The following is a 13,612-nucleotide window of genomic DNA, read 5'->3' as shown; positions in this document are numbered from 1 at the left end:
TATGCGACAATATCGGTGACGTCAGTACGAAGCGACCTGGATTCACTAAAGTGGGAGATTCGAAGTGGCTGTAGCAAAACACAGCGCATTTAAACGTTATTTGTGTCAAACAGCCTCATCTGATGCACTGACACTAAATATTGGATACTTTTGCTTCCCCTATCTGTAAGTTGTACTTATATTTCCATCGTAAACTATTTTTCAGAGGCTTTGAGATAAATATTAGCTGCTAGCAGCTAGCTAGAGCCCCACACCAAACTCCATTAAAACGTTTGTTTAATGTTTATTATTGAAACGCTATGGTCCACATTTACATTCAGTTTAAAGGGTCATGTTTTATATTCCCTGAGTTTTCATCCTTCAAAATACACCGAGTAAAGCTACGATGATGTTAACCACAAGCTTCAAATCAGATTCTGTCATTACACCCCTTTTAAAATACAAGAATTCGTCAAAATGTTAGAAATGTGAAGGGAGTTTGGCGTTATTTAAAAGTAAAGGCCAGTTGAACTTGTGTTTTTGTCTTTCTCCGTTGTTAAAGGATGGCCACCCCGAGTAAGACACCACCCGGCGCCGACCCAAAGCAGTTGGAGCGGACTGGGACGGTCCGTGAGATCGGCTCCCAGGCGGTGTGGTCCCTCTCCTCCTGTAAACCCGGTCAGCCCCAAACCTAATATACAGCCTTCTGTGTGTATATACAGAGTGACGAATCTAGTGTGATGCCATTTGAACTCCGTTCCTCCACCCATGTCCAGGTTTCGGAGTGGATCAGCTGAGGGATGACAACCTGGAGACTTACTGGCAGTCAGACGGATCCCAACCTCACTTAGTCAACATACAGTTCAGGTAACATGGAGTCGTGTTCCTTCAGCACTGGAATACTTTCTGGAATATTCTGGAATATTCTGTATTATTTTAGGAACCGACAGGTGTAGGTTTCTGTTGTTTCCAGGAGGAAGAATCCATCTGTGTGTTTTTGCTTGTTAATCATCAGTAACCGTGTGTCTGTGTTTATAGTCACGTCTTTTTTCATTTGTTTTGTCCAGGAGGAGAACTACGGTGAAGATGTTGTGTATTTATGCTGATTATAAATCAGATGAGAGCTACACACCCAGTAAGATCTCAGTCAGAGTGGGCAACAACTTCCACAACTTACAAGAGATCAGGGTAACAACTCTTTATGATATTATTGTCTTCCCTCACCTTAAAGCTCAGACTGTAACTGTCAGAGTTTCATAACCACTCAAATGATCTCCTCCTCCTCCTCTTCCTCTCTGCAGCAGCTAGAGATGGTGGAGCCCAGTGGTTGGATTCACATCTCTCTGATGAATCAGGTAAGAAACTCGAGTCTTTACAGTGGAAAGCTGTGTGAGATTTTGTGTTTGGTGACATGATTTCTCAATATTTCTCATTGGCTGAACCTCAATATTTTTTTGACACGGACCAAAATGTGTCTGTAGCAGATTGTTGAGCTGAAGTACAGAAATTTGGCATGAAATGTTTTCTCAGATTCGTGGTCTTGTTCAGTTATTCTTTGACCTGATATTGTTCCTGATTACTATCAAAACTTTGCCAATTTTAGACTCTTCTATTAAAGTTCACGGCTGCTTGTGTTTAGACAACTTTTAACATTTGAGGTGAGGTATTGACCTTGAATCGTATAATTGATACCCAGTCCTGTTCTTCATTGTGTGTGTGTGTGTGTGTGTTCTAGCGGACAAACGAGCCGATCAGCACCTTCATGATCCAGATCGCGGTGCTGGCCAACCACCAGAACGGCAGAGACACGCACATGCGGCAGATCAAAGTCTACACGCCTGTGGAGGAGAGCTCCATCGGGAAGTTCCCACGATGCACCACGGTCGACTTCATGATGTACCGCACGATCAGGTGATCTGGACTGAAATTCCCCTGGAAAGTTTGGGAATCACACAAAAGAGGAAAAGTGGCAGAGACTGATATCTGGAGCTGCTGCTGTGCGTCTGTGACTCTGACACGATGCGGACTGATTGATTCCAGAGTCGATCAATCTTGAACCGCTTGAAACATTATTAATGATCTTTTTTAAATAAAGTACTGATATTTAAAATTAAGCTGCCAATGTTGATTATAACCACATTTAAAGACATGATATTGAAGATGGGACTTCAGCCCCAAACAGTATAAGTTTATATGTTGTGATGTTTGAAGACTTTGTGGAAAAACAAACTCCTCCTTTAACATTTTCTAAAGGTTTAGCAACATGTTTCCCTCACAGACCAGATCTGGCTGCACATGGCCAGTAAGCCCTGAATCATTTGGCGGTTTTTACCAGGACAGGAGTTCATGAAGAAGCCAAAATGTAGACTCTTTGTGGTCAATTCAGAGTTTTTCAAAACTCACAAACCCAAACCACTGTGCCTACAGATTGTCTCTTGTTAACGATGGTTGAATTAAATCTGTTTCAAAGCAACATGGCTGCCAGGATGTCACTGTGTTAATGAATGAAAAGATGAGAACAAGGTTTTACAGAGCAGCAGGAAAGGTGACAAGAAGAGTCGAGAGAAATAAAACACATACTGAGGTATTTGAAACCGGTCCAATAGTCAAAGTCTTACTAAACACAAGGTGATGTCATGCTTTTGACACTAAGTAAAAGTATGTAAGCTGCTAGCATGTTATTAGCGAAACTGTTTCTACTGGCAAAATGTGTTAATTTGTAGGTTAACTGAGGAAACATCTAGGGAGTCCTCTAGGTATTCCAGGAGACTCTAGAGTTCTTTAAAGGAAGTTCCAAGGATTTCCAGGGGTCTTTATACGGGTTCTAGTAAATTCCAGGGGTCCTTGAGGAGCTGGGGTCTTTCAGTGGGATTCAGGAATATACAGAGGCTCTCGTGGGGATTCCCTCCAAGAAAAGTTTGGCCGATTATGATCCAGGGATTTCCAGGTGCTAAGAGGCAAGATGCAGCAACCTCCAGGCCTTCATGAGCAGTGTTCAAGGATTGCCAGGGCTCCTTAAGGTATGTTCATCAGGTTTCAGGAGTCTTTTGAGAGGAGGCGTCCTGGGTCTTTAAGAGGTGTTCATGGACCTCAAGTGGTCCTTGGGGAGGTTCCAGAACCACTTGACAGATGCTCAGGGACTTCCAGGGTCCTTTTTAGGATGACTTGTCCAGGTATGCTTCAGTTTTACATCCCCAGTTACACCATCGTCATGACAACCTGCATTACGACAGGTGTCGGGATCAGAGGATTTATACTATAGTGACTATATTATTCAGAGAGGCAGGCTCATAGTGATATGATCATTTATTATGATCAGTTAATTTCTGTCAGGACCAAACTGGATAAAAGCCTCAGATCACTGCAGTTCAGCAGTTTGACCACCAGAGGGAGCCAGAGACTGAGACCTCTTCATCAACAGACACAGTCGATGGTGGTGGAAGAAGTACTCACTGCAATCCTACAGAGTACAAATACTCTATTACAAGTGAAAGTCCTGCATTCAGAGCTTTACTTAAGTCAAAGTACAAAAGTATTAGTATCACAATGTACTTAAAGTACTAAAAGTAAAAGTACTCATTATGTACCATCAGACAGAGGAGCAACCAGAGACCACAAGACATCTGTGGTGAGTGTCTTTGTCTCTCTGGATGTTTCAGGACTTTAGAACAGTCTGAGGTCTTTGGGGTCGATGACTGAATTACAGAAAGAGTAAGGAGGACGTTGTAATAGTCAACTGAAGACTGATGAAGACTGTAAAATGAGATGTATTTGTAATCAGTCTAATGATATTCTCAATTAATGAATAACATCAAAAGACCAAATACTCTCTAGAGCACAAAATGTGGATTAATCCGCTGCTGAAAATAGTCCCCCACAAGTGACCAGCTGTTTTAGGAAATCACGGAGCCTGTTTTTGTGGGAAGCAGTAGGTTTGGTGAAGTCAGAAAGTATTGAGAGACGGATTAACACATTGTTGGTTTTTTGTCTTTTCATGGGTTTTGTTCATAAGAAGAAAATGTAGATTACGCCAGCCTTTTCATTTATAGTTCAGAATGAACTATATCTTTTTCTATTTTCTGTGAGGACGTTCGCACATTTAAAACACAACTGTCTCAGTGGTACACAGTTATAATCGCAGACAAACAGATTCCTAAATTAAAGACAAACAAACCAACTCAACCATGCGATAATGGATAGATTATAAACTATTGATCCTGAAGACAAACAAAATAATCATCAATTTCTCCAGTACTGCAACTCTGTAGTATTGATTAAAACTAATTCGTAAGGAAAAGATGGACAATGTCCTCCAGTTTCACGCTGACTTCCTCCACTCTTCTTTCCTGCCACCTCCTGGTCGTTCTCGTCACTACAGGAGGTTTCCGTCCACGTCGCGCTGCGTCTCAATGTATTTTGAAGTGTTTTTTGTGCTTCGTCTGCTCTGTTATTTCTGATGCTTCCTCTCTCTGTGACCTCTCCGTCCCGTCCAGTTGCTCTCTCTGGTCCTCCAGCTGCTTCTTCTTTCCCCACATGGGAAGGTTTTCGTATACGTTCTCAACTGTGTTATGCTTCTTCACGACTTCTGGCTTTCTTTGGGTCTCACACGCTGCATTTCTTAGATTATCCTGTCCATCTTTTTCACATTCCTGGATCCTCCTGGTGCCTGAAGAAGCAGAAGCAGGACAGTGTTTACAAACTTGCTGTGTTCATGTGGTTTTGCTTTACCGAAAATGTGTGTCGAAGTGAGAAAAGCAGAACAGAAATATGATTGTTGAACTGTAATATATATATTTTTTAAATCACAGTACATTTCCAAAGCAGAGAAAGCATTTGAAGGCATTTTCCCTAAATTTGGAACGTGCCTGTCAAGCTTTCCTTTCTCGCCTTTCTGACTTGGTACATATGCAGCTTTTAATTTTAATTTTACACAGAATTAGACAAAAGGTTTCTCGTTTCAAGACACTGATCGGAAATGTTTCCATCTGAAATCACAACTGTCGCTAGGAGGTTTTATTAGCTGTAGCTAGCTAGCTTCAAACTCCACCAGTTTGTTAAAAATGTTTTGTTCTTGTTGTTGTTCTTGTATTTTAGTGTCGAGCTAGTTAGTCCTAGTTTTATAAGGATAAGATATATACATAATATATACATAATTCTGTTTGGCTGCTTAGCTTATATACATGTTCCTATTTCCCCTTTAATGTTGCCAAGGAAAAGGCTTTTAGCATGAGGACCAGCCGGTGTGTTGACACTATGTTGGCCCCAGATCCAATCAAGAAAAGGCCAGAGCAGCTAACAGCTTCCACACAGTTGATCTAATGTAGTTAGTTAATGATGAAGTAACACTGTTAATACTGTAGGTAGTTAGCCAGACATGCTAACGTTTGTAATATAATCTAGTGATGCTTTGGAATTAATCCCTACAGCAAATCCAGAGCTCCGGCAGTAACTTGACTTAAAAAAGGAAAATGAATATGTGACTTACAGACTATGACGCACGCCAAGACGGCAACACTAACGGCGAGGAGGACGAAGCAGAGCAAAGGACATTCACTTGGGATCATGAAGACATAAACTGAAACGATAAAAACAGAACATGAACATGACATTTATATTAATCTAGACCTCTTTTTAAAACCAAAACAGTGACATCATGTCTACCTGGAACATGGACGTGTGTCTCTCTGGTCCGGTTGATGGTCTTCTGCTGGACTCTACAGGTGAAGCTGTTGCTGTGTCTCTTCTCCACAGTCACTCTGCTGCTGACAGTATAGAGGCCATCAGGACCCCCGACTGTCTCTGTAGGTCCAGCAGAGAGGAGGTTCCCCTCACCGTCCAGCCAGAACACCTCAGGCTCTGGATACCAGCCTTTAGACTCACACTGTAGAACCACACGTCCACTGTTATCTGAGGAAACCTCTATGATGGGCGTGGAGACGGCACCTGATGATGAGGGAACAGAACTCACCACCAACTGTTATTATGAGGAATTTAAAGGCACCCTGTTGTACATGCATGCAGGTCATTACTCCACTGACCTACAGGTGGCAGCAATGTGCCGAGAAACACGGCAGAGGACGGGAAGAAGAAGACTGCTAGTAAGTAAACATGGCCGCACACAATACAGGTCTCAAAATGTTCAGAAAGTCAGCTTTGCAAATGTTTTATAAGGACGGAAATGCATTCAACATGTTTGTTGGACTTGAAGGATTCACAGGAAGTGTTCTGGTGAGAAACACTGAATATAAACAGAACTGTTGTTTATTTACCTTTAGTGACTCATTTTGAAGTGTTAAAACGAGGGCGCCACAGGATGTTTAATTATCATCTCAAAAAGCTCAACTCTGACTTACCAACAACGAGCCGGATGGAAGCTTCCTTCTGCATTGAATGAAGGAAGCAAAAGTATTTTCCTTCATCACAGATTTTGACACTGAAGATTTTCACGGAGACGTTTCCGTTCGTCAGTTCGTCCACAAACAGAGCTGTTCGGTGACCGTAGGATGGATTCTGACTCAGATACGCCGGACGTCCATCTCGGTGGACATGGATGTACTTTGGGTCCAAATCAGGTTTGGTCCACACGACTGTCTCAGAACTGGCACTGAGGGCGGGGTCGAGGTGACACGGTAGAATGACATCATCACCAGCCAGGGCTACGATTGGTTGACGTGAACAAATCAACTCTGACAGCGCTGCAAAGAAAGCGACAGAACAAACAAGAAACAGGAGCGAGTAAGAAATGATTTAGTGAAGCTGTCAGAGCTGCTTTAAAATCACCAAAATCCAAAATGTTTTGTGTAGATTATGTAGCAGCGACCAGAGTTTGTATATGACTCAAGCACATACCGGGGGAAGCATGTGGAGCTTCAGTGTAAATTACCTGCATGAGACGACATTAGAAGAATGAAGATGTGATGGAAAAGCACAACGCTGAAGGTACTGAAGGACCCTCCATCGTGGGGCTGTAACTCTGGGAGCAGCATCCTCTGAAAAATAAAAACAAGCGTTTTAAAAAGACAAAAGTCAAATATAAAATTCCTTTACTACATTAGGATGAGCAGGTTAGACATTCTGGTTTTTCTTTGGTTTCACTTTCTCTCTTCTTTCTGTCTCAGTGCTCTTTACCAGTGTAATCTGTTTGCATCTGTATGTTGAAGACCCAGACCCATTCAGAACTTTGGATTTTGAAGATTTCGAAATTATTGTCCAACATTTATTGAAGAAGCAACTCTTACCTGCGGTATGAAGAAGCTGTCTGAAGTATGAGAACTTCCTCATTTGCTCTGCAGAGAGATAAAAAACACCGCCGACAATCAAGCTCTACCTCTGTGAGTTCATGAGGCCAACCCGTTTTTACAGACTAGTGATGCATCATGCGCACAAGCATCGGCTCTGAGAGCCGGCTCTTTGTAGTGAATCAGAAGAGCCGGCTCGCATCGAGTGAGAGCCGGCTCACAGTTTTTTTCCATTCGCTGCTTAGGTTTCACTTTCAGTGCTCAGTCCCAGCTCTGGTTACGACAGAGCTTTGTTATGATTGGCCAGCATGGCGACCAGCATGCGGCATTCACGTGAGGAGCGTGTGTGCGTCTTGCATTGTCGTGTAGTTTAACTATGAGTGACACTAGAGAGCGACGCAGCATCTGGCTGCAGGTTAAAGATATTGGGAACAACAGGGCAGATACTCACGGAGAGGCGAAATCGTATCAGCCCATCCAAGCTGAGGCATCTGATCTTCCTGAATGCCAACCTGCCCTGAGGACTAATGCTGTTTGCTGGAGTTTGGTTCTGGTTTTGGTTCTGTTCTGTGGATTTGTTTGAAGTTTATTGTTAATTTGTGCAATAAAAAAGTTTAATTGAAATAAACAAATGTAAGAGTGGTTTTGTCACAGAATAAATGCACAGAATTAGGCAATTATAAGGTCTCTCATAAAAACACTGAAAGCAAAAGGGTTTTCAACACATAAACCATGATTTTTTTGCAAAGTTAAGGTAAAATATAGGTTACAAAAGATCCTAAATAAAGAGCCGTTCGGGAGTCGAAAGAGCCGGCTCTTCTTTGGGAGCCGAGTCAAAAGAGCCGGCTCTCGGAAAAGAGCCGAACTTCCCATCACTATTACAGACCACAGAAAACGTTGTTCACGTTCCCATATCTTCCCCATGCCGACACACCTGCCCCTCAGCGAGCCTGTTGTGCCCTCCACTACAGTTGACATTCATTAAATGCCTGTTATTTCAAAACAGAAATAATGAAACTGTTTTCAGATGTAAAACTATTGTTCTTAACATGTTTATGAACAAGAATATATATAATTATCATGGTAAAAATAGCAATAGATAAAGAATATTTGACTTACCTCTCCTCTTTCCATAAAATATGGTTGTTGGTATGGCAGCCATCTTGATAGAAGAAAAAAGTAAAGTTCCCAGCATGCAAACCCATCACATGACACATCACTGGAAAGCCCAGGATGTCCCCTACAGAATACTATAGGGCTTGGAAGGGTAACTCCAAATACTTAAGAAAGATACAGGTCAACAAAACGTCCATTATAAAGGACATAAATGAATGGGCCGGGTCTCAGGAGGTTAAATAAAGTTATACTGACATTACAAAGTGAAGGAATGTTTCCTGTATTGGACTCATTATAGGTGTCATATTACTTCTTGTTTCTGTTTGTCAATATTGTGTTTTGTTCCAATAAAGCTCATTTGAATTGAATGGAGTAAGGGGGCGGGGGGTATGATGGTCTCGGTTGCCGTAGTAACTGAAACTACTTCAGCCAATAAGTGTTGCTCTTAGTTGAATTGCATTGGCCTGAGTGTGTGTCTGTCGCTCACAGTAAACACATTTAATCTGGATTACACTCTCCGTCCACTTCAGTCTGAAGATTCAATTTGGCTGCAAGCACACACACACACACACACACACACACACACACACACACACACACAAAAACACTTATGGGGACTTGTCCCCAAAAGGAAGGCGAGTCCCCACAACATGAGTCATACATGTCGACACACACACACACGTTTTGATTTTGTTTTATCGTCTGCTACTTAGGCTGAGTGCTTTTCCTTGATTTTATAAGGTATTATAATCATCTACACACACACACACACACACACACACACACATACACACACCACAGATAATCATAACTGTTTGTTTGCCAGGACTGCTGTGTGTGTGTGTGTGTGTGTGTGTGTGTGTGTGTGTGTGTGTGTAACCTATATTTTATTTTTCTGGTCCACAGTGAGGGTTGATTGATTATGTATGTTCAGCCTGTAGCACTGTGTGTGTGTGTGTGTGTTGTCAGGAAACGCAGGAGACTCGTTTCATGTCCTTCCTCGCTTCCAGCCATGAACACACACACACACACACACACACACACACACACACACACACACAAACTTGTAGGAACAACAGAGTCCTACTGAGAGAGAGTAGAGGTGGACAAAATAACAGGAACACCTGCACAGTCTAACGCAAGACTCCTGCAACACTTTATGATGTGTGGACGGTCCTGTATGACGCACACACATTTGTACTGTACTTGTGAGGACCGTCATTGACATAATGCATTCACCAACCAAACCTTGCGGTTCAGTCTCAGCGCTCTCACATCGTCAACAAACAGAGACTAAATGTAGTTTCTGAATAGTTCCAGGTTCCAAAGTTTACTTCTGAGGGTTCAGGAGCTTTAGGGGGTGGAGTTTGCAGCGCTGACTGTCGCTGATTGGTCAAATACACTTAAACAAGGAAGTAACTCTAGTGTCGATGTCGGGACGAGGGTCGGACGTTTCTCGTAGCTTATTAACATTAAAAACAAAGTTAGGAGTCGTTGTTGGCTTCACAACTAGTTTTAAGTGAGTGAGAGAAATAAACTTTATTAGCTGATTGTTTAATATCGGTTGCGTTCCAAATGAAACACACAACACTCACATCTCTTAAAAACATTGCTCCTTTAATATTCTGTACATACGAGTCACAGCAAGCGTCATACAAACAGCAGCCTGCAGAGAAACATGGTGGTTCCTGCCACACCAACTGAAAACAGAAGGACATGGACGTTTCTTCATTCGTCATCTCAAGATTTCGCCCATAAAATAATGCATTTTAAAAAATGATCAATCAGGTTTAAAATTTTGTGTAAATAGTGAGTGTGTGTGTGTGTGTGAGTGTGTGTGTGTGTGTGTGTGTGTTTTAGCTGGCCCTGAGGGGGACTTCACTATTGTGCTGTCAACAAGCTGCAAAGCCTCATGGGTAATAGATGAGAGATGTTTTTCAGCTTCTTGCCTGCACCGTGACAAACACACACACACACACACACACACACACACACACACACACAGGTAATGTCAAGGAGAAGAACAGTGTGTTGGGGGAAACAGTTTTTCATTTCCTCTCCTTTCCTTCCCTCCTTTCCTTCCTTCCTTCCTCCCTCTGTTTTCTCTTCCTCAGCTCAGGTTTTGCAGCCGTCTGCTTGTTATGTCGTCTCTATATTTAATCTGTTTTTAATTTTAAAGTCGTTCTTTTGCTCCTTTTATTTCCCCAAAGGTCATAAAAATATGAAACTCATCATGAGGCTCTTTCCTCTTTCATGTTGTTACAGTGAGCCAAATGAAATCCATCCAGCTAACATGCTAACATGCTAACACGCCATCCAAAGACTTTGTACTGTTGTTTTATTCTTTTTTTTTTTTTTATCAATGGAGCTCCAACAAACATGAAAGCGCCTCCTACGTGTTTCAGTTTGCTTCTCGTTCAGGGTGTCGAAGCCAGTTTTGTCCTCGCTCTCCCACCAACACCCACAGCCTGAAACCCGGAGCTCCGCTGGAGGAAGATGACGGAGTTCAGTCTCAGAGAGCTTTCTTCAGGATTCCTCCTTCTGGACAAAGACGTGAAATCTACCAAAACCTACAGAATGATTATTATTATTGATAGACACTTCTACAACCTGTAACACACGTGAAGCTAATCTCATCAAAGTTCACCGACTGACTCTGCTAATCCAACAATTAGCATTTTACAAGAACATTAAAGACATTAAAGATGAAAACTAACAAAGGTCACATTCAAAGTAGTAAAAGTAGCAATACTACTGTGTAGAAATACTATTTTATAGGTCCAAGTATTAGCATCAAAATATACTTTAAGTACCAAAAGTGAAGGTATGTATCAATAATTATAATACAATATCATATATATGATTCTGAAATCATATATATAATGAGTACTTTAAGTACATTTTGCTGCTAGTACTTTTACTCAGGTGTACCCATTACCCTGGTATATATCATTAGAAATACTCACAGGGGTCATTTTTCTGCACTGAGTACTTTCACTTTTGATACTTAAAGTACATTTTCCTGATGATACTTTAACATTTTGAATGCAGGACATTTACTTGTATTTTTAGTCGTATTAGTACTTTTACTTCTTTAATCTTTCAGCCGTGAACCTTCCGGCTCCTTCACAGTTTGCAGGTTTTTCTTGTTGAAAAGCAGATCACCTCCCCCCCTCCTCCCTGTGCCATCGTTACCATGGCAACCTCCCCATCAGTTTCTGGGCCAAGCAGGCTGAATACACACAGGTTGCGTGCAGCGAGTTTTTTTTTTTTTTTAACTAGTATTCCCTCTGATTTACATCCACACAGACTCTCGGGAGGGTCGCTGCTCCTCCGTCGGTCACTTCCTGAAGAAAGAAAGTAATATTCAGTCATTATTGGAAGCTCCATTCTTCACGTACAGTATGTTGAATGAAAACTTGAGTGTTCACCTGCTGTGCTCTGATTAAAAGACTCTCAAGGTTACAATAGCAATTAATTAATTATGAGTGTACTAATTAAACAGCGTCTCTTATCTTCCATGTAATTAGGACCAAATTACAAAGTCCTTTTCAAGAAAAGTATTGAAAATCATGAAATTACAGACCTGTGAAATAATGCATTACCCAGTTTTTTTTCATCGACTTAAAACAGCATATTGTGATATTTTCATCAATAATTAATCCCTCACAACTACAAAGCTGCCCTAAAAGTCGATGGTCCGATTCATCAGTGCAGGACAACTGTCAGGTCTGTAGACCAATCAAATAAGGGGATTAGCTGTTATTAGCTTGAAATATGGACGCATTGCACAGGACTGTTTGAAAATGAAGAAATGTATGGTGAGAATAATTGCATTTAAGATGCATGATCGATTAAATACTAATATGTAGACTCTGGGTATGCCTAGATGCATAATAAGGAGATTGTTGCATTTTCTTTTGTTTTTTGAGACCAATGCGATCAAAATACGACACTTTAAAGCTGCAACTGTGTAAAATTCCTCTTTAATGTCCGTTAAATTTAAAGACTGTTGTTGCTGGAGGACGTTTCAGTTCGTCTTCTAGCTTCACTGAGTTCACAGAAAGAGCCGGAGACGTAAAAAACTCCCATCAAGTACAAAAAGTTCATAAAAGCTTCAGATATTGTGAGAATGAAAAAGTCGACCACTCGGCGCTTTATGAAACTCATCTTTATTAATCCATAATTCATCCTCCATCTCTTCTCTCCACCACAAACAATATTTTCTCTGTTCTCTTCTTATAAAAAGCTGAATATTTACATCCTCTTTGTATTTACACTATTTTACATGATAACATCATCAGGACAGCTTCGCCTCTCCAGAGCCTCAAACCTGCAAAAGGTCAAGTTTACAAGAAAAGAAAAATACCGCCTTAAATACCACTTGTTGCTGGGGGAAATATCACGCAAATCTCTGCTTATTGGCTGGAGGTGTTGCCTGGCAACCACAGCTTATTGGATTAATATCTGGTAAAGGGAGTAGTTTTAAATTATTTATCTATTTAGACTTCATAAGCTGATGGAAACATGAGGAGTGACCCTTTAGAGGTTTAGGTTAAAAAAACTGAACAGCTGAAAACAGATACGGAAGCTCAAAAAGAGCTTTTTTATATTTAGCAACTACTTGTTAAATATAACCCAATAACCAAAAACATAATTAAGTCTTTGAAACTGCAAAACTTGAAATGACTCAAAATGTCCTTAAGAGATTCAACGGCCTTTCTTTGATTCGATTGATTTTCTTGCCCTCTTGAGTTCATTTTTTAACAAAAGTGTTACAGAAATATCTGAAAAAATGTGCTTTTTAGATGTTTTTTACTCATTAACTCAGAGTAAAGCTGGTTTATTAACCCTGCTTTTCTTACATACTTTTCTTTTTTCTGATTTTGTAGGAAGAAGTTTGTAGGAATAAGTGAAGCTAAATGACTTCTTTTACATTCAGCAGGACTAACTCACATTTTGAACAAAAAAAACGTGATTACAGACCGAAACTAGTTGAGTGATTTAGTGTTCAGCAAAGCTACAGATCTGATGAACACAGGTGTTACTAGTTAATACATTGAGCCAGGCCGAATGCCTCTGCCACGTTTTCTGCATTTAACTTGACTTTTGGCAGGAATACTGAGGGTTTGCATTAAAAACAGCACCATAAATCATTGAAACGTGTCGGTCTGCGAGTGACAGAGTGCAGTCAAACCTGTGAGGTTTTATAGATATTGTTATATTAGTCCTGCTGTAATGTACTGTAAAGAGGCGGCTGTGAAGCTTGAATGAAAGCG

At 41.0% G+C, this 13,612-nt stretch overlaps 2 protein-coding genes across 2 annotated transcripts in view; one reads left to right on the top strand and one right to left on the bottom strand.

The window, feature by feature from the left end:
- Positions 1-31: 31 nt before the first annotated feature.
- On the top strand, positions 32-2,452 carry anapc10 (anaphase promoting complex subunit 10). The gene is made up of 6 exons (XM_070929938.1): positions 32-165; positions 542-657; positions 756-846; positions 1,047-1,167; positions 1,281-1,334; positions 1,715-2,452. The coding sequence occupies exons 2-6, from the start codon at positions 543-545 to the stop codon at positions 1,892-1,894; spliced, it is 561 nt and encodes a 186-aa protein (XP_070786039.1). The 5' UTR covers positions 32-165; position 542; the 3' UTR covers positions 1,895-2,452.
- Positions 2,453-3,473: 1,021 nt separating this feature from the next.
- LOC139305975 (butyrophilin-like protein 2) overlaps positions 3,474-13,612 on the bottom strand; it is a 281,201-nt gene continuing 271,062 nt past the window's right edge. The window contains exons 4-7 of the mRNA XM_070929927.1: positions 6,333-6,674; positions 5,641-5,922; positions 5,465-5,554; positions 3,474-4,645 (exon numbers count right to left, since the gene is read on the bottom strand). Of these exons, the coding sequence (XP_070786028.1) occupies positions 4,386-4,645; positions 5,465-5,554; positions 5,641-5,922; positions 6,333-6,674 (974 nt within the window). The 3' untranslated portion in view covers positions 3,474-4,385. The remainder of the gene's footprint in view (positions 4,646-5,464; positions 5,555-5,640; positions 5,923-6,332; positions 6,675-13,612) is intronic.

This window comes from Enoplosus armatus, chromosome 23 (genome assembly GCF_043641665.1).
Source record: "Enoplosus armatus isolate fEnoArm2 chromosome 23, fEnoArm2.hap1, whole genome shotgun sequence".
Lineage (NCBI taxonomy): Eukaryota > Metazoa > Chordata > Actinopteri > Centrarchiformes > Enoplosidae > Enoplosus > Enoplosus armatus.
This window is presented reverse-complemented; position numbering and strand designations above follow the sequence as displayed.

Bases quoted from the DNA above. Each gene is read 5' to 3' on its own strand.
- anapc10 (XM_070929938.1), top strand. From the start codon at position 543: ATGGCCACCCCGAGTAAGACACCACCCGGCGCCGACCCAAAGCAGTTG. The intron at 1,168-1,280 runs GTAACAACTCTT...TCCTCTCTGCAG, and splicing joins ACAACTTACAAGAGATCAGG to CAGCTAGAGATGGTGGAGCC. The intron at 1,335-1,714 runs GTAAGAAACTCG...TGTGTGTTCTAG, and splicing joins ACATCTCTCTGATGAATCAG to CGGACAAACGAGCCGATCAG.